At 48.4% G+C, this 27289-nt stretch overlaps 2 protein-coding genes across 5 annotated transcripts in view; one reads left to right on the top strand and one right to left on the bottom strand.

Annotated features, from left to right (window-relative positions):
* Nucleotides 1-4108: 4108 nt before the first annotated feature.
* LOC310922599 (E3 ubiquitin-protein ligase BRE1A-like) lies at nt 4109-19869 on the bottom strand. Of its 2 annotated transcripts, none has more exons than XM_083883258.1 (20): nt 19740-19869; nt 19056-19225; nt 18741-18908; nt 18475-18622; nt 18124-18303; nt 16813-16931; nt 15803-15949; nt 15536-15613; nt 15111-15230; nt 13733-13912; nt 13404-13539; nt 12615-12736; nt 11906-12303; nt 11206-11323; nt 9204-9353; nt 8066-8278; nt 6064-6189; nt 5040-5180; nt 4612-4713; nt 4109-4378 (listed from the first exon to the last, which is right to left on the bottom strand). In XM_083883258.1, the coding sequence occupies exons 2-20, from the start codon at nt 19182-19184 to the stop codon at nt 4202-4204; spliced, it is 2952 nt and encodes a 983-aa protein (XP_083739384.1). In that variant the 5' UTR covers nt 19185-19225; nt 19740-19869; the 3' UTR covers nt 4109-4201. The 2 variants fall into 2 exon arrangements, with proteins under 2 accessions (XP_083739384.1, XP_083739383.1); XM_083883257.1 differs by having other exon boundaries at nt 4110-4378; nt 18124-18306.
* A 3262-nt stretch (nt 19870-23131) lies between these two features.
* The window catches only part of LOC310922602 (large ribosomal subunit protein mL50-like), a 66575-nt gene continuing 62417 nt past the window's right edge, over nt 23132-27289 (top strand). Inside the window, exons 1-2 of one of the 3 annotated variants that reach the window (XR_014592450.1) lie at nt 23132-23227; nt 23967-24460. Coding sequence is in view for 2 of the 3 variants with exons in the window: in XM_083883263.1 (XP_083739389.1) it covers nt 23148-23227; nt 23967-24366 (480 nt within the window). In the remaining variant the exon portion in view is untranslated. Of the gene's footprint in view, nt 23228-23966; nt 26477-27289 lie in introns of those variants that run through there. The other 2 variants (XM_083883263.1, XM_083883264.1) reach the window with 2 other exon arrangements.

Genomic DNA, 27289 nt, shown 5'->3' with positions numbered 1-27289 from the left:
ATTATATGGATATTTATAGATGTGTGTTGCTATTTGTATAGGAATATTTCTATATGTCTGTTATATTTATGGATGAATACTATGTATATACGTATGTGTATATATACATATATGTTTGTAATTACATATATGTGTATATATCTAAGTATACATGTATGTTGCTAGATGTTTTTAGTTCTATTTCCTATGTATCTACTTCTATTGATGAAGTTATAGGCACATGGCTCTTTAAATACATACATTGCTATTTGTTTAGATATATATGTCTATTATAATATTTTTATATGTATATTGACCTATTTCTATATGTAATTATATTTACATATCCAGATGTATAGCTTTATTGATGCAGTTGTATGGATATTTAGCTGGCCTTGGCCTAGTGATATTTTATATATATACATAGGGGTTTTTTATATTTCTGTGTATATATATATTATATATATACAGTATGTAATATGTAATATTTAATCAATACTTACATCTGTAGATTGTAATAGTTATATATGTATTTATATATTTGTGTATATTTAGTTCTAATTAAACATGTATGGAGTGGTATAGTTGTATTGTTCCATCAGTTGAATTCTTGATACAGTTACTTAGAGAGGAAATATTTTTATATTTCTATATGGGCTGTCCACTTTTAGTAATATGTAATAAATTAAGTTGTTAAGCACCTAATTGATCTTTGTGTATATTGAGTTGTTGTAGAGGTTCACAATAAATTTAGTTAACTGAAGTATTTGTAAACTTTTACATAGCATTGTTGTAGTAATCTAATAAATTCCCTTTTTTAAGCTTAAGATTTGTTTAGTTCTATATTGTCATTGTGGGTGTAGCATTTTGTAATAAATTTCAACTGAAATTGATTCTTGTGTATTTGTCCATCAGCAGTGCAGCTGTAGCAATCTGCAAAAAATGTCATTTGTCAACTGAGCTGGGTGTTTTGTGATCCTTGCTGCCCAAAGCAATGAGCAGATGTGAAGGTGATGCTGGAGGATTCTGGCCATGAAAATCTCCAGCCACACCCAGCACATGCCCCACTTGCCCTCAGCTTGGGCAAGGAATGCACAGATTTGGGATGGAGCAGAGCCACATGTTTGCTAAGGACTCTCTGCAAAGGCCTGCTGAGGAAACTCTGGGACTCCACTGAGGATGGAACTCCAGCCAGGGAGGACAAATCCACCCTCCATCCCACAGGCAGCTCTTCAGGAAGCGTTCCAAGTGTCCCTCTAAAGGCCATCCTGGAGAGCAGAAGCCAACAGGGATCCTGAGCCAGCCCCGCTGCCTTGGCAGCACTTTGGGAAAGGAGCTGGAGCAGGGGGAGGAAACAATGACTGTAAACTGCTGCAGGCTGGGCATGAAGGAAGGGCCATGGACACAAGTGCTGAAATGCTCCAAAATCCAGGAGAACGGGGAAGCAACAAGTTCTCACAAGCACTAAAATGATGGAATCCCTTTGTGTGAGGTTCCCTGAATGAACTTCCCACAGGAGCTGGTGGTAGGATCAGCAGTAGCAAAAGCCAACAGGATCTGCTCCTTTTCCTGGCTCTATTTCCAGGACACAGGCTGTGATGGCCCCTGTGCTCCCACAAAGCCCTTGCCCATGGAGGCTGCAGGGCAAAAGCAATCCCAGTGCAAGGAGAGGCTTTGCAGCTCAAGTGCAGTGCCCTTGTGTTTAGGGAATGAATGATTGCCATGCCAAAGCAACAGCAGTGGGCTGCAGGGCCCCTCACAGCTCCGTGTGTGAGCTGCAGGCGCGCCTGATGTGCAGCAAGAAGAACAAAGTAACTGGATCATCTTTTCAGCACAGCAACTCCAGGATCTGATGGCACGTCCTGACCAGCCAGGGCCAGGTTTGGCCAGAGCCCAGGCCTGGCCTGGGAGGGTCTTCCCCTAAATCACCCTACACAAACAAGCCTCTATTGCTGTCAGTTGGGAAAATCTCCTGAAGTGACACATTTCTTGCAGATAAGTGCACAGGGTTATACAGAGCTGGCATAAGTGTCTTTGTTGTCTAGTTTTCACTGAATACTGATGGGGTCAATGGCACAGTGCCCAGAATTCATCTTCTAAGTCAGCTCTGGCTCAGGTCTGCTGCTCAGCCCTCAGCACATCAGACACTCAATTCCAAGAATCTTTGATAAAGGTTGTCATCCCTTTACTTCTTTTAGCCCAATACTTCTAGTTCTGATAAATTTGAATTCTTTCCATACATTCTGGCAAACAGACCATCTAAAATTTTCACTGTTTCTCAGTGCTTAAATTCTATCCACGAAGAGAAACTCCGTCACTTCCAAAATGAGTTTGACAAGAAGGTATTATGTTCAAAAAAAGCCAAGACTTCTTTCTGGATAAGGGAGGAGTATCCAAAACTCCTCTGTGAAACTCATGCAGATGAAGTTCATTTCCTGCCATGAGCTGAGGGAAGCCAAGCTGGGCAGTGTGCACACAAACCCAATTCCAGTAGAAAGGTGATACAAGAGTGTCTAGGGAAGGACAGAGGGGCCTTGCAGCTCTGCTGGGGCTGTTCAGATTGCTGTTCACAGCTGTAAAAGGAGCTCTTGCTGCTGTAGCAAAACTGTTTGAAGATGCAGACAGTTTGTTCATGAGCCAGGGCCTGGTTGTGATGAACAAGCATTTGTACCCCAAAATCCACCAGCAGCATCAGCACACCATTCTTTAGCCAACTTCCTGCCAGAACCTGTAATCCCAGGAGCAACTTCCAGAGAAAGGGAAGAGGCTTCTACTCTCTTTTCTTCTAACAGCTCTTACACCATGGCAGAAATTCTCAGCAGCCCAGATTCCCCTTGGAAAGGCAGGATGATGTGTTCCTTCTCACTTTTCAGGATTCCTCATCTTTTACAAGGCTTTATTCATATATTCTGAATGTTTTCCCCAAGATAATAATTAATAGTGTAAGGGCCTGTGATGAACTCCTTTTGCTTTGTATCTGTTATTTCCTGCAGAGAGGGGATACAGGAGGGCAGGAGAGATTCCATGCTCCAGGGAAGGGACAGCCACGAGACAAACCTCTGACAGGTGCACCTTCCAAGCAAACTAAGTTTACAGGGAAAACACTACACTCTAGGAAGGAATGTTGCAAATCAACAACTTCCCATGTTGCTTTTAGGAGCAGACTTCAAATGCAGCCTCCAAGCAGAGGGAGCACTGAGACTCTAAGCCACACCACATCCCTGCAAAATTCCCAGCAGCCATGACAAAATGACTGCAGAAACAATGCAGCACCCTGGCCTTCCTGTCGTGTCAGGAATAAGCTACTGGGGATACAGCCAAAGGGCCAAAAGCTGTTCTAGTTGAGCATATTCTGAAAGCAGAGGAAGGAAGGAATTAAGTGTCTCTACTGTCGAAGTTTCAAGCTTGTGAGAAATGTTTCCAAGAACTGGACAAAGGATGGGAGCACAGACACATAGTACCAGAAGCAAGAGAACCAGAAAAATAAACCAAACAACAACTTTAATAAGACTTTGTACATAATAAGATCAATCTTTGTGGTAAAGTTGCAGCAAAGGAACCACTAAAAGTCCTTTTCTGAGAAGGACAATGACAACAATGCCTCAGCCTAGGGGAAGGTGAGCACATCAACCAGGGCTCATCAGTGGCATGCTGTTTTCTAAGGGTCTCCAAGGTCTTTCCTTTCTCCCCTTCTGGATAGTAAGATGTTTAATGTTTGGGGCTCAGGAGGATGTTCCTAGTGCACCAGCCCTCAGGGGTTCTTGCCCTGACTCAGGAAGATACACAGGTACCTAAGGAGTTGCTCCACTGAGTCTACTTGAGTTCCTTGGCCTCCATCGGACCTGGTCACTGGGAACCACTTCCCTCCCAGGAGCAGTGCCATCCCTTGATGGGATTTAATTAGCATCCAAAGCAGAGCCCTCAAATGAAGCCCTCACTAATTGCTGCCACAGCTCAGCTTCCATCCCACCAGGGCAGCACTTCAGCTGCACGTTCTCACCTTGGCAGTGGGAAAGCGAGTGACGGGAAATTTCCTCCCAGGCACAAAGAGCAGACAAAATCTGAGGGCAAGACCAAAGGGACAGGGCCAAGGAAGGAAGCAAGATCCAAAGTCTGTTTCTGTAGAGCCCCTGAACGCACCTGGAGAAGACAGTGCAGCTGAGGCAGCAGCAGCTGGCAGAGAGGAGGGGCTGGCTCAGCACAAGCAGAGGCTCTGTGAGGCTCAGCCGATGTAGATCCTGTGGAAGTCGTTGGCCCCAAAGGCCGCGTTGCACTTGGGGCACTTGCGCTGCCGGGTGTCGTAGCGCGTCTTCACGCACTCGAAGCAGAAGACGTGGAAGCACTTGGTGAGCACCGCGTCCTTCTTGCGCATGTTGCAGCACGGGCACGTCAGGCGGGCCTGCAAAACACACACACACACACACACACACACACACACAGAGCTGGGAGAGGCCCCAGCCCGGCTGCTGTGCTCACAGATGGCTCAAAGTGAAGGTCCTTCCCTTCCTCAGAAGGACAATGTGGTTTCCTCATGGCCAGAGTACAGATGAGAGATGGCAGATCTCATCTGTAAAGTGTGCTATGCACTTTGTGACTCAAGTGAAAAGGGAAGTTACAGACACAGATACTCACCTTATAATCCTTGATTTCCTCCATCAGGATCTCATCACAGTTGGGAACCATGTCAGGCTTCTTTGTGGTCTCCAGCTTCCTGCGCAACCTGGAAATATCTTCCTGCACAAAAACAGAAGACCAAGTGAAGGAGCAGCACATTCTCTGTCACAGCTTCTTCAGGGACCAAAGAGAACATGCACCTGGCTGGCTAAGTCATGCCACCCATAGTTTCATCCCCTAAAATCCAAGGGACAACATGACCATCTGATGCCACAAGTATTGTCAGTTATCAGTGGACAAAATATGAAAGAGCCAAGACCTGACAAAGAGAGAATCAAAGTGAAACTGGACACCAAGAGCATTTAGCTGAAACTCTCTGCAGGCTCAATGTACAAGAAGGACACTAAAGCAGACAGATCTTGAAGGATTGTGCATAGGATATATACCTCAGCCCTTTTGAAGTTGAACATCTCTTTTTCTCGAGTTACTCTGTTTTCCACTATCTCCTCCTGAAAATCATGTAACTTCTTCTGAGCCAGCTCTAGCTGGGCCTTCAGATCATCTGCAAGCTGTGCTGCATCCATGGCCTGAAAAAGAAAACCAATATAAAAAGACCAAAAGCCAGAAGAACAGCTCTCATGATTTCTAGTCCCTGTTATTACCTTATTATTAACAAGTTCTAATCATTCAGCTTCAAGGTTCCTTTGGGCAGAGCCAAGCCTTGGCACACTGCAAAGCATGTCACTTAGAAAAACACTAATGATTGTCCAATTCTCTCAACGTATTTTCAGCCTTCCAGCCTGCACGTTTTCTCAATAAATTGTTCAGAGCCAGTTCTACAGCTGAATTAGAACTGTAGGATACCTATTTCTAACCACCTTCTATCTTCACCACTTCCCTTCTAACTTTATAACCAAATGCCCTTAATACCATGAATTGTTGTATTAAACACAGGTGACTCTGCTGAATTCTCCCCAGCTCCTCTTCACAGGGATATTCCTGCTTCCCTTTCTGCCTCTTTTAATGTAACTTCTGCATTTCTACTAAAACTTAACAATAAAGGCAGCATCAGCCGTAAGACTTAGTCTCATTTTACTGGTAACACATCTACTTTTTTGATCTTAGGCATTTGTTAGAAGTGTTCACATTCCCCAGCTCTATTTTCCTTTTGCTTATCCTACCTTTCCTACAAAACCTTTGACCACAGTTAACTTCATCTGGCTGCTGTCTCCTTTTTCACCAGAGGTTCCACAGAAACATGTATGATCTGCTCCCCCTCATCAAAGGAAAACATCAGTCTCTAGTACTTACATCAGAATTCTCTCCAGGACTCCTCAGCCTTCTGATACACCCATCCAAAACCAGGGAATACCAGTTCTGTAATACCTGTGAGAGCTCACTGCCCTCTGTGCCTCCCTCAAGGCAGCAGCTCCACCTCAGAGCCCAAGAGGAAAGGAAGGGGCCCCTCACCTTGCGTTTGTTCATCTCCAGGGCCTGTGTTCGCAGACCCAGCTCTTTCTCTCCTGTTCCAATACTGCTCTGCAGCAAGTGCTCCTTCTCCTCCAGCTTACGTACAACCTGCAGCTGGGCATCCACCTTGGACAGGAGACACAAGGGACAGAAGGAATGAAGGCCCGCTCTGTGGGTCTCCAGAGCTGTCACTCAAGCTGCAGGCTAAAACCACCCCTGCTTCCCCATCAGCAGTGAGCACACCTTCAGCTTGCCTTTTTCTCCCTGAACAGCCCTGCCTGGATCCAGAGAGCTGCACCCCATCTCTCTGCTCAACACCTGAAAACTTAGCAGTCAAATATTTGCAACAAAGATGTCTTAATTTTTGGACAGTGGCTTCAAGACTTGCTGCAAGGCACTGAACAGTTCCACAGTGGTTCCAAGGATGACAGGATACAGAGCCATGGAATGGCCTGGATTGGAAGGGACCTTAGGAGATCATCTATCCCAGCCTCCCTAGGATAACTTCCACTAGGACACGTTTCTCAAAGCCCCATCCAAGCCTGGCCTTGAACACTTCCAGGGATGGGGCATCCACAACTTCTCTGGGTAACCTCTAGCAGTGCCTCACCACTCTCTGACTGAAGAATTTCTTCCTAACATCTAATCTAAGCCTCCCCTCTTTCAGTTTAAAACCTCTGCCCCTTGTCCTGTCATTATATGTTCATAGAAAAAGTTCCTCTCTCTCCTTTTTCTAAGTCCCCTTCGGGTACTGGAAGGCTGCAATGAAGTCTCCCCTGAGTCTTTTTTTCTCCATGCTGAACAAGCCCAGCTCTCTCAGCCTGTTCTTGTAGCAGAGGGGCTCATTTCCTCTCATCATCTTTATAGGCTCCTCTGGACTCCCTCCAACAGGTGCCTGTGTCTTTCCTGTGCTGAGGAGCCCAGAGCTGATGCAGCACTGCAGCTGGGGTCTCATGAGGGCAGAGCAGAGGCAGAATCCCCTCCCTCAGCCTGCTGCCCACACTGCTTTGGAGGCAGCCCAGGCTGCAGTTGGCTTTCTGGGCTCCCAGTGTGCACTGCTGGGTCATGGCTGGCCTCTGATCTACCAGAATGTGCAAGTCCTTCTCTGTTCCAGTGCTCCCAGTGCCTTCTTCTCCCAGCCTGTCCCCATGTCTGAGGTAGCTCAGACTGAACCATGGTTTCCTACTCCTCCTGCTTGTTACCAATATATACAGGCACAGGTAGAATATACAAGTAGAAGCTGCACTATAACAGGAAAAGGACTTCCCACTTTTCCTCACCCATCTGCTCCCTGTGAACCTGTAGGACATTTTAATGCTCATACAGCAGCCTCAGTTTCTCACAAAGGCAGCCCCCTTTGAAGCCTGATGCAGTCCTAGGCTGGTGAGAGGAACACTCTGTCCTGGACTGATTTTGGTGAGGATAATTAATTCTCTTCAGAGCAGCTCACATGCTGCTCTGTTTCACATTTGGGAGCAAAACACTGTCAGTAACACAGCACTGTTTTAGCTGTTGCTGAGCAGTATTTACACAGCACCAAGACCTTCTGTGTCTCATGCTGCCCACCAGCAGGTAGGCTGAGGCTGCCCAAGGAGCTGGGATGCCACAGAGCCAGGACAGCTGATCCAGCAGGCCCAAGGGGTGTTCCTGTGCTCAGCAAGAACAGCTGGTGCAAGGGAGAAGGGGGAGGATGTTCAGAGCTGCAGCATTTATTAAATAACAACAAGGCATGATGAAGCTCCGCCTTCCTGGAGATGACTTAACTCCCACCTGAAACAGGAAGTAATCAATTAATTTTTTGTTTTGTTTGTATGGACATCTTTGCTTTAACTGTTAAACTGCCTTCATTTCATCTCACCTGTTTTCTCTCTGCCTTCTGATGCTTTCCCCTTCCCCTCACTGGTGGAGTGACCAAACAGTTGTGTGCAGCTGCCTAAAACAGCTACAAAAAACACCTCCCCTTCCCCACCAGCTATTTTGTCCTCTCATTTCTCTGTATTACCTGTGTTTTCAGTGTCAAAACTTGGTCTGCCAGCTCTTCCTTTTCCTCTTTCAGCAGCTTATGGATCTGGTTGGACTTGATACGTTCTGACATCAGCTTGAAATTGGCATCATCCTTCTCCCGCAGCTGCTGCATCAGGCGGATGTTCTGCTCTTGCATGTCTTCAAAGGCTTGGCCTGTGACATCCATTTCTGACAGCAGGGCCTCTTCTTCCTGCAAAAGAGCCACAGGCTCTGGCCAAACTGTGCCCTGGACCCCCTACAGTGACCCTGAACATTTTATTCAGAGACACCAAACCCAGTGAAGATGAAGGAAGACTCTTGATGTCAGGGAACGCTACTGTCATCCCAACAACCAGAAAAACACTCCCTACAAGTCTGCACCACAGCAGAGATATTCTGAATTTGAAGGTGCAGAGAAAAGATGGGTCACCTATTGTTTGTCTGGAAAAATCAGCTTTGACACAGTCATTGCCAGAGCTGGGCAGGAGCCAACTCCCCATTCCCAGCAGCTGAACAGAGGTCAGATACACCAGGCCAAAAATCCTACATGTGGACAGCTTGACAGCTTCCAACTAACAGGCTGCCAAGTGCCTTAAACTCACTTTGGCCATTTCAGCATTGACAAGCTAGAGCAGTTCTGTTCTACAATAACAAGTATTCTAAAAAAGTACATGTCAATTATTGGCTTGCCTCTGCCCTGCTGAGGTGGGCCTGCTCTCTCATTGGATTAAGCCTTTCTTTGGCAGAAGGTATGTACGAGTTCCATACACATATTCACCAAAAGAACTGAGGAGATAATAACTCTTAAAAAATTGTAATCTCTTCCCCTAATGGCTGATAAAGCCAATTCTCCTCTGTGTGCTTCACCAAGGCTACATGTTTACTTGTTTTTTAAGGTTTACTTGTTATTAAACATTTCCCACCATGGCCTGCCTGTGATACCCCACAGCTGAGGGTGGAGGGGGTTATTTTGTTGGTGGTTCTTCTGCTTGTTTTCTTCCCCTTTGGTAAACAAGGATCAAACTCATATCTCTGGCCCATACAGATATAAATTCCTCCTCTCTTCCTGGATGTAACCTGAAGGCAGCTCCTTCACAGGTGCTCCAGCCAAAGAGAATTTATCAGAAGCTTCTCACCTGCTTAGCCATGGCCAGTTTCTTCTGTAAATATTCAATCTGTTCCTCCACTGCTCGGATCTTGCGCAGGGCATCCTCATCAGCCATCTTTTTACTCTCCTTTTTTTCCTTGTCTTCCAACTCTTTCACTCTCTGCCTCAGTTCTTCAAGCTACAAAAACCAACCAGAAATGACACTAAACACAAGGATGTGCCCTGAGCATTGTTAAGAGCCTGTTTTCCCCAAAATTCTCTGAAACACTCAGGACTGTTGTCCTGGGTTGCAGTGTAGGTGTACACAAAATGTTTATTCTTTTACCATCTTCATGAACTGTTAAACAAGTGGGGCAGTGCTGTACGGTTCCCAAGCCCCTTACTTTGGGGTGTCTTCTGCTAATGGCCCATTAACGCCTTCCCAAGGCTCACAGGTAACTCCCTCCAGGAGTTATCTCTGTTTAATGGGCCATCGAGGACCCACTTCACAACTCATCATCCCATTGTGAGATGCTATGCCCAGGGGGAGGAGCCAAGCATTCTCACCTGGATATAATCTGGAATTCGGGACAGTGCAAACAGCCCTTACCTACTGGATTCCCAGAGGAGCAGGGCTACCAGACCTTTCTACAGGATCACTGCTTCAGGAAGAGCACCTCATCTGGACTGTTTCCACCATCCTGCTCAGGTTGTATTCTGACTCTGTCAGTGGTCCTTTGTGTTATTGCATTTACTTTATTTTATTTTTACCTTTTAACCTTTCTCCTTATTAAATTGTATCTCTGACCTGGAGCCTCTCACTCCTTTTGCTTTCAAACCACGACAACTGTCTTCAAAGCATAGCAAAAAAAACCCATGTCATTTTGACATTACAGGCAGATGCACCATTTGAGATGGGCTGTAAGCCCAAGATCTTGACTTCCACACCTTTGAAAAGTTCACAGCATCTTTTATCAGAGTAGGAACATCAGTCTCCTGCAATGGTACATGTAGGGATATGTGGATAGAGAGCACCTGCTCCTTTGAGGGCATCTGGTCAAGGACCTTCTTCCACATAAGAAGGTGGTAATGGGGAAAGGAGGAGGTGAAATAAAACCTACAGAGACACAAACTTGGCAGACAAATGGTAAGGGAGGCAGTGGTGAGAAGGAAACGGGGTTAGTCACACTAACTGATGAGAGCACATGAGAATGTGAAAATGTTTATTCCATCAAGGTCATCTGAGTGTGGGACAAGGAGAAAACCCAAACTGAAATATACAGAGACACAAACCTGACAAAACAAACACAGAGACAAAGAGAGGAAGCAAACCTCTCCTGTCACAACAGCTGACAGGCTTCCAAGAAACTACAGGAACCACTTCCAGGAAGATCAGCTGGGACTTTCTAACTGATGACACTGTAAAGCAGGAATGACTCCTGAACTGGGAGGGCTGTGGGAATCAAGAGCTGTTCAAATCCAGAAGCAATGTGCAGAGAGAAGGAGATCAAGGATGAACAAATTGGTGTTAGACATAGAAGGGTATAAAAGAAGCCAGGCCCATGGAAAACATGGGCAGCCAGAGCACATTTGTCTGGCTCAGCCTTGCACATGATCATCATATCCTGTCCTAACCCATCTTCTTGTATCTTTTTATTGCTCATTCTCCTAAGTCTAGTCGTGTAATCTATCTCTTTACCCCATGCACGTGCTGCACAGAGTAAGTGCTGCCTCTAGGTGAGAGCTGCTTGTGAAAAAGGCAAGAGGGGCTTGGAACCACAGGGATACCCAACAGAGGGACATGCTGGTACCTAAGGGATCTGCAAATGGCTCTGTGGTTATGAACCCAGAGATTGTTGTGTGTGTGTGTGTGCCTGCACTAGCAACTTGTCCCTGTTTATCTCCAGACCATTCCAATCCCTAAGTGACAAAGCTGAGAAGACAAATAATCCTTAGCTCTGAGGAGAGCAACAACACAGTTCTGAAGCAGAGTATCTGAAAATAAGTTTAAGTAACACATTTAAAAAAAAGGGAAGAGAAATTAGAAATACCTCAGCTTTTGCCTTCTTCTCAGCTGCCATCAGCTGCACCTTGTCTCTCTGCTCTTTGGGGGCAGAGCGGTACATATCCAGCAACAGTTTCATCTCCTTCTGGCTCTCCTGGGCCTTCCTGGAGAAAGGGAGACAGAGCACGGTGAGAACACAGCAGCAAAGCCACACTGTTACACAGCCAGCATGAGAGCCTGCCAAGATTCTCTCCATCTCCCACACGGATATGGAGTTGTGGCTCATCTTATCCCGGTAACATAAAACACCACCTGAGCTACAGGCTGGAACAGAAACATGTTCAGGCACATGGGTTGAAAGGCAAGAAGTGGGGTGCAAATGAAATATGTATCCTAACAATAAGCTACAAACCATCCACCTCTGCTGGGGGAACCATCCAGGAGCAGGAACACTGATGTGTCCTCTATTAATAACCTGCTGCTCTGAACTTCTATGCTGTTGTTACAACAGCAACAAATAAACATTACTTGACCCACACCAGGAAGTATCTAGTTTGGTAATTCATGCTTTAGGCTACTGTAGGAAAAACACTTCAACACTGACCACATCACAATCAGATACAGAGTGTCAAGAAACTCTCTTGGCTCCAAACTTCAGCGATGCTGATCCCATAAAAGCAAGAACATGTGAACACCCCAGGCTTGGGCACTGCTCCCACAGGAAAGGGAGAGACAACAACTCTTACTTGAGCTCAGCCTTCAGCTGCTTGATCACTTCAGCCTCCTTCTTTCTGCCATCTTCATGCTTCCCTTTCTCCTTCTCTTTGGACTCTCTCTCCTTCTCCGATTCCTTTTGCTTCTGCCTTTCCCGCTCTCGTTCCTTTTCCTTTTCCTTCTCTCTCTCTCGTTCTCTCTCTCTCTCCTTCTCCTTCTCTCGTTCCCTCTCCCTTTCTCGTCTCTCCCGCTCCCGTTCCTCTTCATCTCGCCTGGCCTTCAGTTCATGAACATCTTCAGCAGCAGCCTTGGCAACAGGCCCTTGGGCAGAAGGATCATCAGGCTCCTGCTTGATCTTTGCAGGTTCCTCCTTTGTGTCTTCAGCGCTGGACTGGGACTGCAGGAGAGCACTGCCACTGCGAGAGCGGATCTGGCATGGAACAGCAGGAGAGATGATCAAGAAAACAAACATTTAAGCTCTTAGTCAGGAATCTTCCTTCCCCCTTGTTCCTTGTCTTCCCAGACCCACACTTCCATGCCCCCTTTTCATGGAGCACTGCACAGCTACAAAGGAAGAGCATTCATTTGGTCAAAGGAAGCAGCAGAGGGAAGAGCTCCACAGAAAATTTCACTACATCCTGCACAGAGTATCAGAAAGGCTGATATTGCTGGCAAGGGTGGCAGCATTCCCCCTTCTCCTGAGCACTTTCCCCTCTGTTCTGGCATTTCCTGCTGTGTTACCTTGCTCAGGTCAGCCTGGGCCTCTCTCAGTTTGCGCTTGTATCTCAACACCTCTCCCTTCAGCTGGTGGTTGTGATTCTGGAGGCTGCTGATGAGGTGACGCATCTCCCGGTTAATGGGGCCTGCAAAAACAGAAACACCTCTGTAAAAAACACACTTCTGTCAACCTTCTTCAGGACTTTCATGGAGATGAAGAACAAAATAAAACTATTACCATTCTGCCACACAATAGGGCAACACAAATACTTGCAGAAAAAAGTCATGCTAGTTTTATATGCCTTACAGGTAAGGTGTATTTATAAGTCCTTGCAAATTTGCAGTCCTAAGCTCCCACCTAACATTATTCTTATACTCATGATCCTAAGGGAAACATGTCACGTTACAAAAGAAATCTGATTTAAATGCTACTTCAGAAGTCATCTATTTCCTCTGATGAAATTTAAGAATTACTGCTTTGCTATCTAGATTGTCCTTACAGACTTGGAAATGAATCCTGCCTTCATAAGTAATTTTTAATAATGCAAAATATCCTGCCATTAACCAAACTGTTAGCAAAATGTATCTATTATGCAGCATCGAGAAGGAAATCAGATAACATGGAACTGGCCTCCCAATAAAACAGGTGATAAAACAGGTGAAGAGCTTTGTTTGTTGAGATGAAGACACCTGCCAGAACAAGTATTTAACAGTAACAAAGAATCAAGCCAGGTGTTCTAGTGCACTGTAGCCCCAATGGGCACTGGTGGGTAGGTGGTGGTTGTTTTTAGGCACAGCAGAGCAACATCGTACCTGCTTGCTCATTGGCAGCAAGTGTCTGCTCAAACTCTATCCTCAACATCTCATATTCTTTGCGGACTTGTGCCAGGGTGTCCTCCAGCTGAATCACCTCCGTGCGCAGCTTCTTGTGAAGGCCGACCTCATCCCTCTGAGGAACAAAAGGGAAACACAATTGGTGCTCTGAACCTGGACTATCTCTCACCTCAGCAATATAAGCCACCACAGCAGCCTGAATCATTGCCAGAAATGTCAATTCCCTGAGCATTCCCAGAGGCACACGCCCCCAGCAGTGATGGCTGCAGGCACAGCAGAGCCCCAGGCTGAGGGAGCAGAGGCGTTACCTCGATCAGCTCCACCTGGCGCTGGTGTGTGGCGCGGGTGCCGTGGAGCAGCGTGCGCGCCTCGTCAAGGTGTGCCTTCAGCTGGAGACTCTCGTTGTACAGGACAGAGAACTGGGACTGCATGCACCGATATTCCGGGGTCTCCTTCACAGCCTCTTCCACTGCTCGGCGCAGATCAACCTGGGTCACACACGGGAAAATGCCACAAAGAGGAATATTATCCCCTTGCCTTTGGCTCCTGCCTCTCAAGGCAGGAGAACAGTGAATCAAGCTGCCACAAGCAAAGACAAAAGTAGAACTTCAGCAGCCTTGCTGTCAAGTAGGTCCCAGTGATATGCTTCAGTACCATGTTTAAAACCTCTCTGTGCTCTCTGCATACATAAGGCTGCTTCTCGTGCACAACCACATCATGGAAGTTTTTGACTCTTGGGTCCTGAAATAGTTTCTCTCAAAGATATGAACTTGGAAAATGTAAGAAATTGCAAGCACCTAGATCAATAAAGATGGGCACATAGAAGAGTATGAGAAAAAACACACATGCAAGTAGACATTATGTTAGTCTTCTACCAGTAAGACACAATGACTGACAGAAAGAGAAATGAAAAAACAATTCAAAAGGTATGGAACTGAATTCCTAGGGAAAAAAGTTAGCAAACAATTGTGACTAACAGCAGTGAAACACGCTGTCACAATCGTGCTAAAATAGATACATGCATTCAGCTTAAAAGTAGTAAGAAAAAAAAGTTGTAAGCTAAAGACCATTTCTCTCTAAACAAACCCATGTGGATAAACAGAATTCAGAGGTGCCTCAAGACAGTTCCCAGCATCAGATCTTTGAAATTTACATTATCAAGACAGACATTTGGATTATTCTCCCCACCATATACTGATCTACCACAGAGTCACAGCTTCTTGTGTTACCACCTTTAAAACATCACAAGCTCACAGGCTGTTTTCTATCTATCATCCCCCACAATGGAAAGACATAAATTCACTGACTCCTTCAAGAGTCTGTGCCCCAAACAAGTTCCCTGATTGTTTCTGTTCTCTGGTTCCACTTGCACAGGGAGTGGGGAAGGTGGAAGGGGGTCACTACTTGGAAAGAGGTGAAAACACTTTTAACCAGACATGGTTAAAATGGACCCAAAGATCAGAACGGGGCACGGGCAGGAAACCATTACAATTTCAGCGGTGACCACACGGTGTCCCCAACGCACCGAGCTGCAAGTGGAGCCACAGACCCGACGAATTGTACCTGGAGCAAAGTGTGACACAGCTAAAGAGGAGGCTCAGAACAGACACTGCTAATGAGGTTTTTGGAGACACAGCACTGCAAAGCTGAGGGCAGCCCATCCCCACACAGCTACAGATGTCTCACCTTGAGCTTTTCATTCTGGGTTGTTACTTGTTCAAGATCCTGACGTAGTTTTTCCAATTCATTCAGGCGATTCCCAGCAAGCTCTTTATTCTCTTCCAGCTCTGCATTCATCTCCTCAAACTGTTGGGACAAACTGCTTGTAAATCCTGCTGCTAATGTGTCTCCTGAGACTATCTGCTAATGAACTATCTGTTCATGCAGTAACAGCAATTACAGACTAAGCAGTCAGAGATAGAGTCTAATTCCACCAGGTGTTTCTTAAGTAGGAAACTTGGACATAGACAAAACAGCTTGCCCAGAGTCACCCAGCTTTGTGGCACAGGATCTAAAATTATCTAAAATAAGTATCCAAACTCTGTTCAAGTTGTGGCCCTTGCTCTCCTTGACTTTATCCTTCCCCTTGCTCACACCCAAGCTGGCCTTACCTTGCGGGCATTAATGGTGATTGTTCCCCCATAGAGGCTGCTCCCAGCTCCATACACCTTGTAGCCTTTGGAATTTACCTGCAAACAAAGCAAGAGATTTCCTCCAGACCCAGTGAAATACTAACAGGAGTGAGGGAGCAGATTCAAGAGCAAAAAAGGTACACTGCAGGTCTCAGTTCTCCCAGGACAGGCCCAGAGAGGATGTCACACACCCACCCAACAGCACCCAGCACTCCCAGGGCTCCTGGCCAGCAGGGCAGCCCTTACTCGTTCCAGGACATCGGCCAGGTGCCGGTTGAGCCTCTGCTCCCTCTTGCGGATCTTGTCGATGTCCCACTGAAGGTCATCAATCATGGTCTCCAGGACAGACACCCGGGATTCTGCTGTCTCCACCCTCTCTTGCAGCTTGGAGAACTGCAATCAAAGGACTGCTTCAGCCAACATATGCAGAGAATCAACTTCTCCTAAGGCGGCCCAGGAGGAGTTTTCTTGTATTCATCATGTGTTTTTCATCTTTTGCTGTGGTGACAGACTATTTAATGAACTGTCCTGAATTTGACACTGGCCAAATCCCAAGGCAGCAACAAAAACAACACAAAACTGAAAAATGGAAAAAGAGTAGGAAGCCAGTAATATCTGCCAGAACACCGAGGCAGCCACCTTAGCTTATCACAAGGCTTTTTTGATTTTAATCTTTTCAGTTCCTATGTCCATCTACTTTACAGAGCACCTAAGTGCTCAGAGGTCTAACACTGAGCAAGAACAGCATTAACACAATTTTTAAACCTGAACTGAACTTGAACTGAAGCCTCTCAGACAAATGCTGCTAATAATGTGAATCCCTTATAAGTGGGATCATCTTGTAACTGATATCATTTCACTGTGAAATGACACAGAGAAACCAAGGAATTCAGATGGACAGGGATGTCACCTCGACTCTTCCAGGTGTCCACACGAGTCACCTCAGCATCACCTGCTGCTTCCCTTTCCTGCAGGTTCCTCTGTTCTCCCCTTTTCTTTAACAGTTCAATCCATTCAAATCACTGACTTGCTTATATCCTTTCCTCTAGTCACGTAACAAGCAAATCAATCTGATTTATATAGAAAATCTACCTATAGCTCTCCACAACAATAACCATTTTTGTAACTTTTCAAACCATGTGCTCCTGTACCTCTCCAAGGAAATAAGTTGCTTTCCAATCTACGGTAACCACAAATTATGCTAAATTTATGGATCCCAAAGCAGATTTCTTTCTCTCTCTCTCTCCTTTTAATACCTCCTGAGACATGACTCTGTGCTTCTCCTGAAGAACATCAGCCAGTTCCTGCAGCCGTCCATTCTCATGTGACAAGTAGGAATTCAGCTCCACCACTGCTTCTTCCATCAGAGAAATATCTGAAAGGTGCACAAAGAAAAGGAAATTCATGGAAATCAATGAACACTGATTCCAATTCCTGAATAGCAAAGAGAGAAACAAGAAAACAGAAAAGGAGATTTCTGGGCCTAACTTCAGTTTACTCTACCTCTCCCACAGGTGCAGCTTCCTGAGGGCCTGATCTCCATCCACAAAGAGCTTGGACTTGCACTCCCTGAGCCAAAGGCTCTGCAGTTTAACAGTGCTGCACATTCCTGACCTGGGGGCGTCCCCTCACACCCCAGACACTTCAGCTGTGTCTGTACCAGCAACCCAGAGCCTGCCCTTGGGGCCCAGGGACACCTGAGTGCTGCACAAATGCATAAACCCCTGTGACAGGTGGCCTGGGAGGACACACCAGGCCAACAGACTGTGACACCAGGTGACAACCACAGCACCTGGGGGACAGGGAAACCAGAGCCCCTGAGGACAGGCTCTCATGGCACCATGTCAAAGCTACTTGCCAAGGACAGCAACACTCCCCTGCACCAACGCCAGACCTGGTCACAGCACACAGAAGGCACACCAAGCACGATCTTCCACCCAAGTTTTCCTTCAAAACATTAAAATTCTAACCTTAAGCTAATCGAGTTTTTTCAACAGTCACCTGAGTGTAAAGTGAATCTGCTACATTCACTTTTAGAGGCTGGTCATTTGCCTTTCTCTGCAGAACTCTGCTATGTTCAAAGATGACAGCTACACTAAGCACACCACACCATTAGATGGGCACCATTTTGCTCAGGACTCAGTGGAAACTGAGCACTTGGTTATTCCTACACCTTCTGCTCAACTGCAAAGAGGACTCCACCATCAGTTTGCAATGCTGATCTCACTTCTTTACTTCTAAGTGTGAAGCCTTTTATGTGGTGGCTGAGGACAGCTGGCTGCTAAGATTCAACTCTCCCCTCTGACTTCTCAGGCACATGAACAGCACTGGCAGAAACAAGCTGCTTCTTAGCCCAACATGCTGGGCACAGCCCTCAGCATTCCAATACAGAAGTAGCTACAGTACACTTCTGGCACCTGGTCCTTTAGTAAAGGTTTTGATAACAAGCGTTTGGAAAGCCAAACAAATTCATTTTGGAAAATAAATGCACATGAGAAGGACAATGCAGGCTCAGGTCTAAGGTGGGGCAGATAAGCACCCTTGAGTACCTGCCATCTTGGCCATACCTCCACTGTTCAGCTTCTGAGACAGCACATCCACCTTCTCCTGCAGCTTGTCATACATTGTCACAATCTGGGCAACAGCCCGGCGGGAGGACTCCACACGCTCCTGCAGCTGAGATTCGATCTCCTCACTGGTGCTGCTGGCCAGAGTGGCCAGGAAGGAGAATGCTGGCTCCACTCCTTCTGCTGGGAACACAGAGAGTGAGAAAAAGTCAATGTGCTCTACAAGGTACCATATCACTGATCTTTACAGTCACAAAAACAAGTCTCTGTCAGCCTTTAGAAATGGACATCACCATTGTCCACAGCTGAAATCCATCTCTCCCACTGCCCCCAGACACCTCGTTCCCTCACCTCGTTCCCTCTCATCTTTGCGCTCCTGATTACTGTCAGAGTCTGGTTCAGGTTCTGGCACCACCAGTGCTTTTCTTTCAGACAAAAGGTCTCCCACACCTTGGTCCAGGTCGAAGCGTTTCAGGATGATGCGGATATTTTCATCAAACTGAAGGACGGCACGGGCAAGGCAGACAAGAGAAAGAACGGACGTGAGCCAAAGGAGTGCAGTGGTCCAGCAGAGACAAGAAAACAGTGAGCATGAAGCAAGAGAAGCTGTCCCCAACCTGGTTCCAGTAGCGGTTGATGATCAGCAGAGAGGCATCGTCGGTGGCCTGCCGACGCTCCAGCTTCTCAATGTGCTCCCGCAGCTCATCCTCGATGGCCTGGCGCTGGTCCAGCATCTCCGCCAGCTTCCGGTTCTTGCTCTGCAGGGTGCGGATGTCCAGCTCCTCCTGGGCACGGCACGTGGGACAGGGGCCAGGTCACAGGAGGGCCCAGACCTCAGCTCATGCCTGAGCTCACACTCCTGACCTGGAGACACTTTGGCCTCCAGATGAAGGAAAACAAAAGGTGCAGTGGGGGGTGCAGCCAAGACCTACCGTTGAAGAAACACCCCCGAGTTTAATGGTCTCCACAGTGGTGCCCGAATCCTCCACCCCTGCCTTCTTCTCCGGAGGTGCAGAAGTGCCAGGCTCTGCAGCCACTCGTTTATTGCCAATTCCAGACATGGTGGCCAAGGGCACAGAGTCCCACCTTCCCCGAGTTCTTCCTGAACATCAAAGAACACCATTAAAAGATGCCAAACGCACACCTGTGCAGTCAATTGGATTTGGGGTTTTAACATGCTGACCCATCATGGTAACAAGATGCCCAAAACAGAGCAGAGCATGGAACTCAAAAGATTTGGAAAAACATTTGTTGGGAGGAATGGATTAAAAGGGGAGCACTGGTGAGAAGGACTGTAAATCACTCAGGTGACCTTGCAGAGGGGAATAACCCCTGATAAACCAGGGAGCCTCTGGCATGGACTGAGTTTAAGGCTGCCCACATCTCTAACACTGCACCTCTGCCCAGCTGTTGCTTTGGGGATCCCACAAGTGGCCAGGTCATGGAAACAAATCCCCTCCCTGTGTCCTAACTGGGAGTTTGTGCCAGCCCGTGCTGGCTCACACATTCTGGTCCAGCATTAAGCTGTACAAGACACCAGCAGGGTCTGCACTGCAACAAGAAAGTTGATGGGGAAATATCCACTGCTCTGTAGTGTTAAAATGGAAGCACTGTACCTTATTACCCTCTTTGCACACAGATCTTCATGCAGGCTCCGTCGCTGCTCTTCTGCATGAACAAAAAACAAACCAGGTTAGACTTGAGCAAACAACTGAGACAGTGTGTCTGTGGCACCAGGTCACTGCACAACAACCAAACTGCTCCAGTGAATCCACACACAAAATCAGCAAAAGCTGAGGGCAGCAACACCCTGGACACAAACGAGCCCTGGACTCAGAGAGCTCACAAATCCTACACAACTGAAAAGCAGCTCAGAGCCAAGGCTTGTAAAGACTCTTTCCTCTCCATCAGGAGAGATGCAGACACGTTTGAAGAGAGCCCATTCCTACCCCAGTGCAGTCTGAAGAGCTCTGGGCTAACAGAGAGTCACAGAAGAGCTGAGGCTGCAGGGGAGGGCTGGAGGCACCTGCCCCTGCCCCTGCCTGGAGCAGCTCAGCCACAGCAGGTGGCCCAGGGCCTGTCCAGGCAGCCTGAGCATCTCCAGGCACAGGAACTCGGCCGTGGCTCTGGGCAGCCTCTCCAGGACCTGATCACCCTCAGCATTCAAACAGGTTTTTCTCAGGTCTGAACAGTATTTCCCGTAGTTCCCCAAAATATTATTGGGCAAAACTACAAGTGTATCCTCAAAGGGCTTCCAGCAGAAATGGAGGGGCTGGAGATGGAAAATGGAACCAGTCAGAACCTCAGCAGACACGAGCTGTGTCTTCTGCCACAGTCACTGAGCTGTGCCAGCCCCTCTGGTCAGACCACACCAGTAACACTGATTTGTTCTATTTTAGCCTGTCATGGCATTTCCAGCCAAACCAGGGGGTATGAACTGAACCTGCCAGTTCTTTCTGCTTTAACTGAGCAGTTCTACTGAAAGCCACAACACCGCTGCATTTTGAAGATGAAGCTGGTACACTGCTTTGCCAAAGCCCAGCATTTCACAAGCATCTCAGCTTGGCATTGCCCCTCAGCACACAGAAACAGTAAAAAGATTATTTCTCAGTGAGTTACTGAGACAGCACATACGGGGATCCTGTGAGGTGTCTTGTAACAGAGACATTAAATTGCATCTCTAATTAAAAACCAAAGACAACGGCCACGGAAACATTTTCCTTCACTCAGCAGCAGCACTGACTTCAGCTGGAATTCCAGGAGCATTGGAAGGGAAGAGCTGTCACTAAAAACAGCTCATGTGTCCCGTCACTCCAGCAAGCCACTGCTGTCCACTGCCTTGCACACCTCTTGTCCACAGACAAAACACAAACACCCCTTTCCTGCCTGCTGGCACCCCTGCCCTCAGCTCCAGCTCCCTCCCAGCCCCTCCTCACACTCTGCACACCAGAGCCCAGCCCGTTCATGTTTCATGGCCACAGACTCTCTCTTTCACAGAACCAGGTCATCGTTTAGAATGGGAAACACCCCTGAGATGGAGCTCACCGTGAACCAACAGCTCCCTGTCCCTGCCCCAGGCCCTGAGTGCCACCTGCAGCCGGGGACAGGGGCTCCAGCCCCTCCAGAGCCTGACAATCCTTCCTGCTGCTCACACACACAAGGGCAAAGAGCTCTAAGCATCCAGGTACATCTCTCTGAATGTCAGATTATTTCCTTTGGGACACACAACAGCTGCTCTGCTCTGCTAAGGAACAAGGTTTTACTTACTCAGTATTTACTTAAAAAATATGGATGGATTTCTGATGACAAGCCCTGTAGACTGAAACTCAAATTGGATTTTCTCTTCTCACCAACATTTCACAACTAACCCCAAATCTTTGTTACCTCTGCCACCACCAGATGTTCCTGTGACAGCACAGAAACTGCACCACACACACATTAACCTCTATTTATGTACAGACACAGAACAACAGAAATAAAAGCCCTGGGCAGAGTGAAAAGCTGCTATTTGAGTTTACCCTCCCCAGCAGGAACTCCAGTCAAACACTGTTCCATCCACAAGCCTAATGGGGATTTTTCCATGGGTTCAGGTCAGGCCCAGCAGGAATATCTTACACATGGAAGGAGAAAGGGGAAAAGTGCCGAGGCCCTGCTCTACCTGGCCCTGGCACGGCAGGGCTGGGGTGCCGTGTCCGGGTCTGGACTCCTCGGCACAAGGACAAGGAGCTGCTGCAGAGGGTCCAGTGGCAGCCACAGAAATGATCAGAGGGCTCTGGAGCATCTCTCTTATCAGGAGAGACTGTGACATCTGGGCCTGGGCAGTCTGGAGAAGGACTCAGGGATCTCATTAACACACACAAACACCTCCAAGGTGAGGGCCAGGAGGGCGGTCCAGACTTTTTCCAGCAACAGGATCGGGAACGGTGGCCATAAACTAAAATACAACAAGTTCCACCTCAACATGAGGGAGAACGTCTCTCCACTGAGGACAGCAGAGCACTGGAACAGCTGCCCACGGACGTCGTGGAGCCTCCCCCTCTGGAAACATCCCAAATCCACCTGGATGTGCTCCTCTGTCACCTGTTTCAGGCGACTGCCTTGGCAGGGAGGCTGCACCGGGCGATCCCAACCCGAAGGATGCTGTGATTCAGCTCCCCGCACCCTCCAGCCGCTCCCACACCTCCCCCGCTCTCCCACATCCCGCGGGGGTTCTGCCCCTGGCCCGGCCTCTCCCCACAGCGCGGGGCGGACACGCCGCGGGCCCGTCCCTCCCTCCGTCCCTCCCTCCGTCCCCCCGCGGGTGTGCGGTGCCTCCCGTCCCCCGCACGGCCACCCCCGGCTGTCCCCGGCCCGCCCCACAGACCCGGGGCCGCCGTGCCCCGTCCCGCCGGCGATGGCCCCGCAGCCGCCGCTCCGCCCTCGCCCGTCACGGAGGCGCCGCTCCGCCCTCGCCCGTCACGGAGGCGCCGCTTCGCCCCCGCCCGGCGCCGGCACCGCCCGCACCCGCAGCAAAGATGGCGGCGGGGCGGAGCCGCCCCCGCCCACGGGCGGCCCCGGGGAGCGGCCCTTCCCTGCCCGGCCCTGGAGCCGGGCCCGGCTCGGGAAAGGCGGCGGAGCTGCTGAATGTGGGCGGAACGTTCTGTGCCAGCCCCGGGGTGGCAGCGGGGCCGGGGCAGGGATTGTCCCCTGCACTCGGCACTGGAGGGGCTGTGCAGGGCCAGGAGTGGGACTCGATCGTCCTGATGGATCCCTTAAAATTCTGCACGTTCTGTGGTTCCGTGAGTTTTCCAACACCTTGACATCACTTACAGCTTGTTCCCTGCTTCATTAAATCCCCCTTCTTGTCGGGAAGGCCCGAAAGCACACAAGGACCAAACACCAAGGAACGCTTTCCTAAGGAAACCTTCACACGTTCCGTGTCCCAGCGAGGGGCGGCCTGAGGGGCCGGACTACATTTCCCATGGGGCTTTGCGGGGCGCGGCCGAAAGGCGTCACCCGCGGGGCCGCGGGAAGGCGCCCCCGGCATGGCGGCGCTGCGGGCGGCGGGGCGGCGGAGGCCGGGGCTCGGCCCCGCGGGGCTCAGGGCGCTCTGGGGCGGCCGCAGGTACCCGCAGGGCACGGGCTGGGCTGGGGGCGGCTTCTCCCCTTCTCCGCATGCCGGGCCGGGACCCTCTGGAGGTCACTCAGCCCGACACCCCCTGAGCGAGTCCCTCAGGATTTGTCCGGGCGGGTTTTGCGTGTCCACAGGGAAGAGACTCCACAGGTTCTCTGGGCAACCAGCGCCCCCCGAGGTGCTCTGCTGGCGGGCGGGTGCAGTGTGCAGGGCTGGGGCCTTTGGAGGGGATACTGCTTTTGTTAGGAGTGGCAAACGAGGGATTTCACAGGAATGAAAAATAATTCCTCTGTAACGTTTTCCGTGGGACCGTGCATGGGTTGTTGACTAGATTGTGGCATAAAAGGAGGTAATTTTTTTTTACTTGAAACTAGCGATGACGTTTTTTCTACACTGTGGGCACTGATTTTCTTCTGTTACAGTGGTTATTTTCTGTTATGCTTTTCATTCACAGCGAATTAGAACATGGAGCTGTGACAGTAATTAATCTCTTTTAAATGCTCTTTTCCCTCAGAGCAGTGAACTAAGGTGGGTGGGCGATTGCTCTGCAGAGGCTCCAGTGGGGAGCAGCACTTGGGGAAAGCCTGTGCACTCCTGGGTACACACCTGATGGTGCACGGGATGTGGGAATGTCTGGATTGAGTCTGGCTTAAAACACCACGAGTACAAAAATGTTCTGACCCTGTCCTGAGTAGGCCAGAGGCTGAACCTGTTTGTGTTGTGGTGGCAGCAGGAAGGAGGAAAGAGAAGTGGAAGCAGAGCCAGCAGCTGCTGAGCAGGAGGAGAGGAGCGAGCCCAGCCTGATCTGCCCCCGGCCCCCCAGCCGGAGTTACCTCCCTCCCCAGGACCTGCAGAGCCGCCTCGAGTCCCACGTCAGGGAGGTCTTTGGGCCCTCTGTTCCCCAGGACTGGCAGCAGACTCCGCTGGAGGAGAAGAGGCTGAAGCACGGGCTGCTGGCCCGGCTGGCAGCAGAGCTGGGACATGCCGTGCCCAACTCCCGACTGCACCGGCTGCGCCGCGCCGGGGACGTGCTGGGTTTCTACGGCCGCGCCGTGAGCGACGGGACCGGCATCCATGAACTCGTGCCCAAAGAGCTGCCCCCAAACCTGAAAATCATCTGGCAGCAGTGAGTCCCCCCATGGAGCATCCCCTGCCTGGCCTGTGCTGCAGGGCAGCAGCAGAGCCCTCTGGCTGGGGTGAGAGCTGGGAATTTCACTAATAAAGGTTCACTGAGCTGTGCTGGGGTTTGGCTCTCTGTGTTCTGCTCTTTTTTCCCTGCAGACCTTGCAGTCCTTGCAGGGCACTGGTGCAGTCTGGGCACTGCCCCCTGCCCTTTCCCTGCTGCCAGGCACTGACACAATCCCGTGGGGATCCTCTCCACAGTTTCCACTCTGCACCCCTGTGCTGGTTCTGGCTGGGGTAGTTAATTTTGTTCCTCGGGGCTGTTACGGGGCTGTGGTTTTGACCTGTGCTGACTCAACGCTGATAATACAGAGATGTTTCTGCTATTGCTAAGCAGGACTTGCACAGAGCCAAGGCCTTTCCTGCTTTTCTTACTGCCACGCTGGTGAGGGGACTGGGGGTACATGGGAGGGGACACGGCCAGGACAGGTGACCCAAGCTGAGCCAGGGGATATTCCAGACCAGACAGCATCAGGCTCAGTGCGTAAAATGGGGGAAGAGGAAGGAAGAGGGGACATTTGGAGTGATGGCATTTGTCCTCCCAAGTCACTGTGATGTGTGATGGGACCCTGCTCTGCTGAAGGTGTTGAACACCAGCCCAGCCATGGGAAGCAGGGTATTAATTCCTTAATTTCCTTTGCTTGTGTGTTCAGCCTTTGCTTCCCCTATTAAACTGTCCTTATCCCGAGTTTTCCAGCTTTTACCCTTCTGATTCTCAGGACCATGGCAGTGTGCTCCTCACTGCTCACACTGGCTCACACAGATCTCCTGCTTTCCTTCTGTTTCACTGCTGTGAAAGCCAGTGCCCGTGTGGCCACTCCTGGGATGTGCTTGGCAAGCACTGGAACACAGATGTCAAGCTCTAGGATGCTTTTTCCAGGACTGAGGAATGGCACTGTAGCCTGTCTGCCTGGCTGGATTCCTTTGTACTGCTCCTGCCTGGCCCTGATCTGGCTGTCAAAGCTGCTGAAGGAATTGCCAACAGGAGTGGTGTGAGGATTAGTCTGGGTTACCTGTGCTAGCCTTCAGGATGCTGTGATCTTTCCATTTCCCTTTCTCAAAAGGAAAAACCAAAAGATGAAAATTTGTTCAATTGAGCTGTTTCATATCTTACTGTATGTCAACAAGAGCTCTCATGGAATGAAACACTCAATGTAGTCAAAATTTATGTTTTCTTTCCAGAGTATGAAGCTTGGTGGGTTTTATAACACACAATTCAGTTGAGTTTTACTTCTGCTTTACTTACACTTGAAAACATCAGAACACTGCATAATTGCAGTACAGTGTGGCCTAAGTAATCCATGAATTTGTGGAACATGCTGTGGTTTAGCACAGATGTGAGGCTGGAGATAGGTTCTGGCTGACTCATAAGAGTGTTGTTCACGCTTCTGAAGAATGCAGACTTAAATCAGAGATCTTAGGTGACTCAGCTCTTTTACTTTTGGCCAGAGATGGGCACATAGCTCTGAAGAGAGGCCCAGGCTGGCCAGGCCTTGCTGGTTCCCCCCTGTGGGAATAATGGAAGCCCCCTCACTGGCTGCCAGGTGGTGGGGGTGGAGGCTGCAGCTGAGATCCCTGACTGCCCAGCTGCTCTGAGCTGCTCGGATAGATTGGGGTGAGTTTCCTCCCTCCACCCCTGCTTCCCCCATTGGCCCAGACAGCAGGGCCTTGGAGTCAGCCGCTGCCTGGAAAAAAACCCAAACTGAACAAATTTAACTCTTTCTTGACACAGATGAGCTTTCCAAAGCCCTAATCTTTTTCTTAGTAAAAGCCACAGCCAAATTGAAGACATGTATAGAAACAATATAGAAATCTCAAAGTCAATAAAGAAAGAGTAATTTTTAAGTAAAAGAGATGACAAGCTGCCTTAGTTCTAGGCTGAAAAGCTCCTATGAGTTATAGTAACAGACTGTAATGTGCAAGAGTAATCCTTTAAATCATAGACAATATAAATTCAAGAGATGATTTGTAGATTTGAGCGAAAAGTATCTGTGACAGACTGAATGAATATTGAATTAATAGCTGTAATCTTGTGATCCCATGAGAAGTTAGAACAGAAAAAGATAAAAAGAAGCCCCCCCTGTGCCAGCAAAAGAATACATCTCTGTTCCCTAAGCTGAAAAATCCTTTACCTTTAAAGTTGTTTATCTTTAAAAGTACCACCCCAATATATATGAATCTATGACCCATATGTGTAGTCGCAAAAAAGGCTACGTGATATAAAAAGTTCCATAACTGCAGAAATTTCCTAAGTGAAAAGTTCCACAACTGCAGAAATTTCCTAAGCGAGCTGCTTTTGTGTAAAGTAGAAACCACAAACAGACCCTTTCTCTTGTAGAAAGTTACCAAACAATAGAATAGACTTCTCTCTGTTTTATAAATGGTACTGACCTGAAATTCTGAGTTTTATCTCTTTACATTGTTTGTAAAAAATGAACAATTTGTGGTAATAAAAAAAGTTGGTTTAGAAATTAATTTGTGTTTTTTTCCTTTTCCTTTGCTTCTCTTAGTGTGTTTTAATAAAATCTGTTTATCTTAAGTTAAAGCCTGTTTTGCTTTTTTCTCCAAAAATCCTATCTCCCAGTGTTAGAGTCCAAGGCATAGGGAAAACCCCTCAAATTGCCCTGGGGGGTCCAGGACCCTTGCCAGGACTCCAGGAAAGCATTGCCTTTGACCTTAGTCCATGGGAAAAACTGCCAACACTTATGGATGAAATGAGAACAACAAAAATTTAAATTAGATGGTAGTTTAGTTTGTCACAGGGTGAAAGTTTGTAGTTTTGGGTTTTTAAAATGGAAGTAGATAGAGGCAAGATGGAGAATATTGGGCAGTGTCATAAGCTCTTCTTTTTCTTCTACTCCATCTTCTACT

This window comes from Zosterops lateralis (assembly GCF_965231275.1).
Source record: "Zosterops lateralis genome assembly, chromosome: Z".
NCBI lineage: Eukaryota > Metazoa > Chordata > Aves > Passeriformes > Zosteropidae > Zosterops > Zosterops lateralis.
The sequence above is the reverse complement of the archived record's forward strand: the minus strand, read 5'-3'. Positions and strand labels throughout refer to the sequence as shown.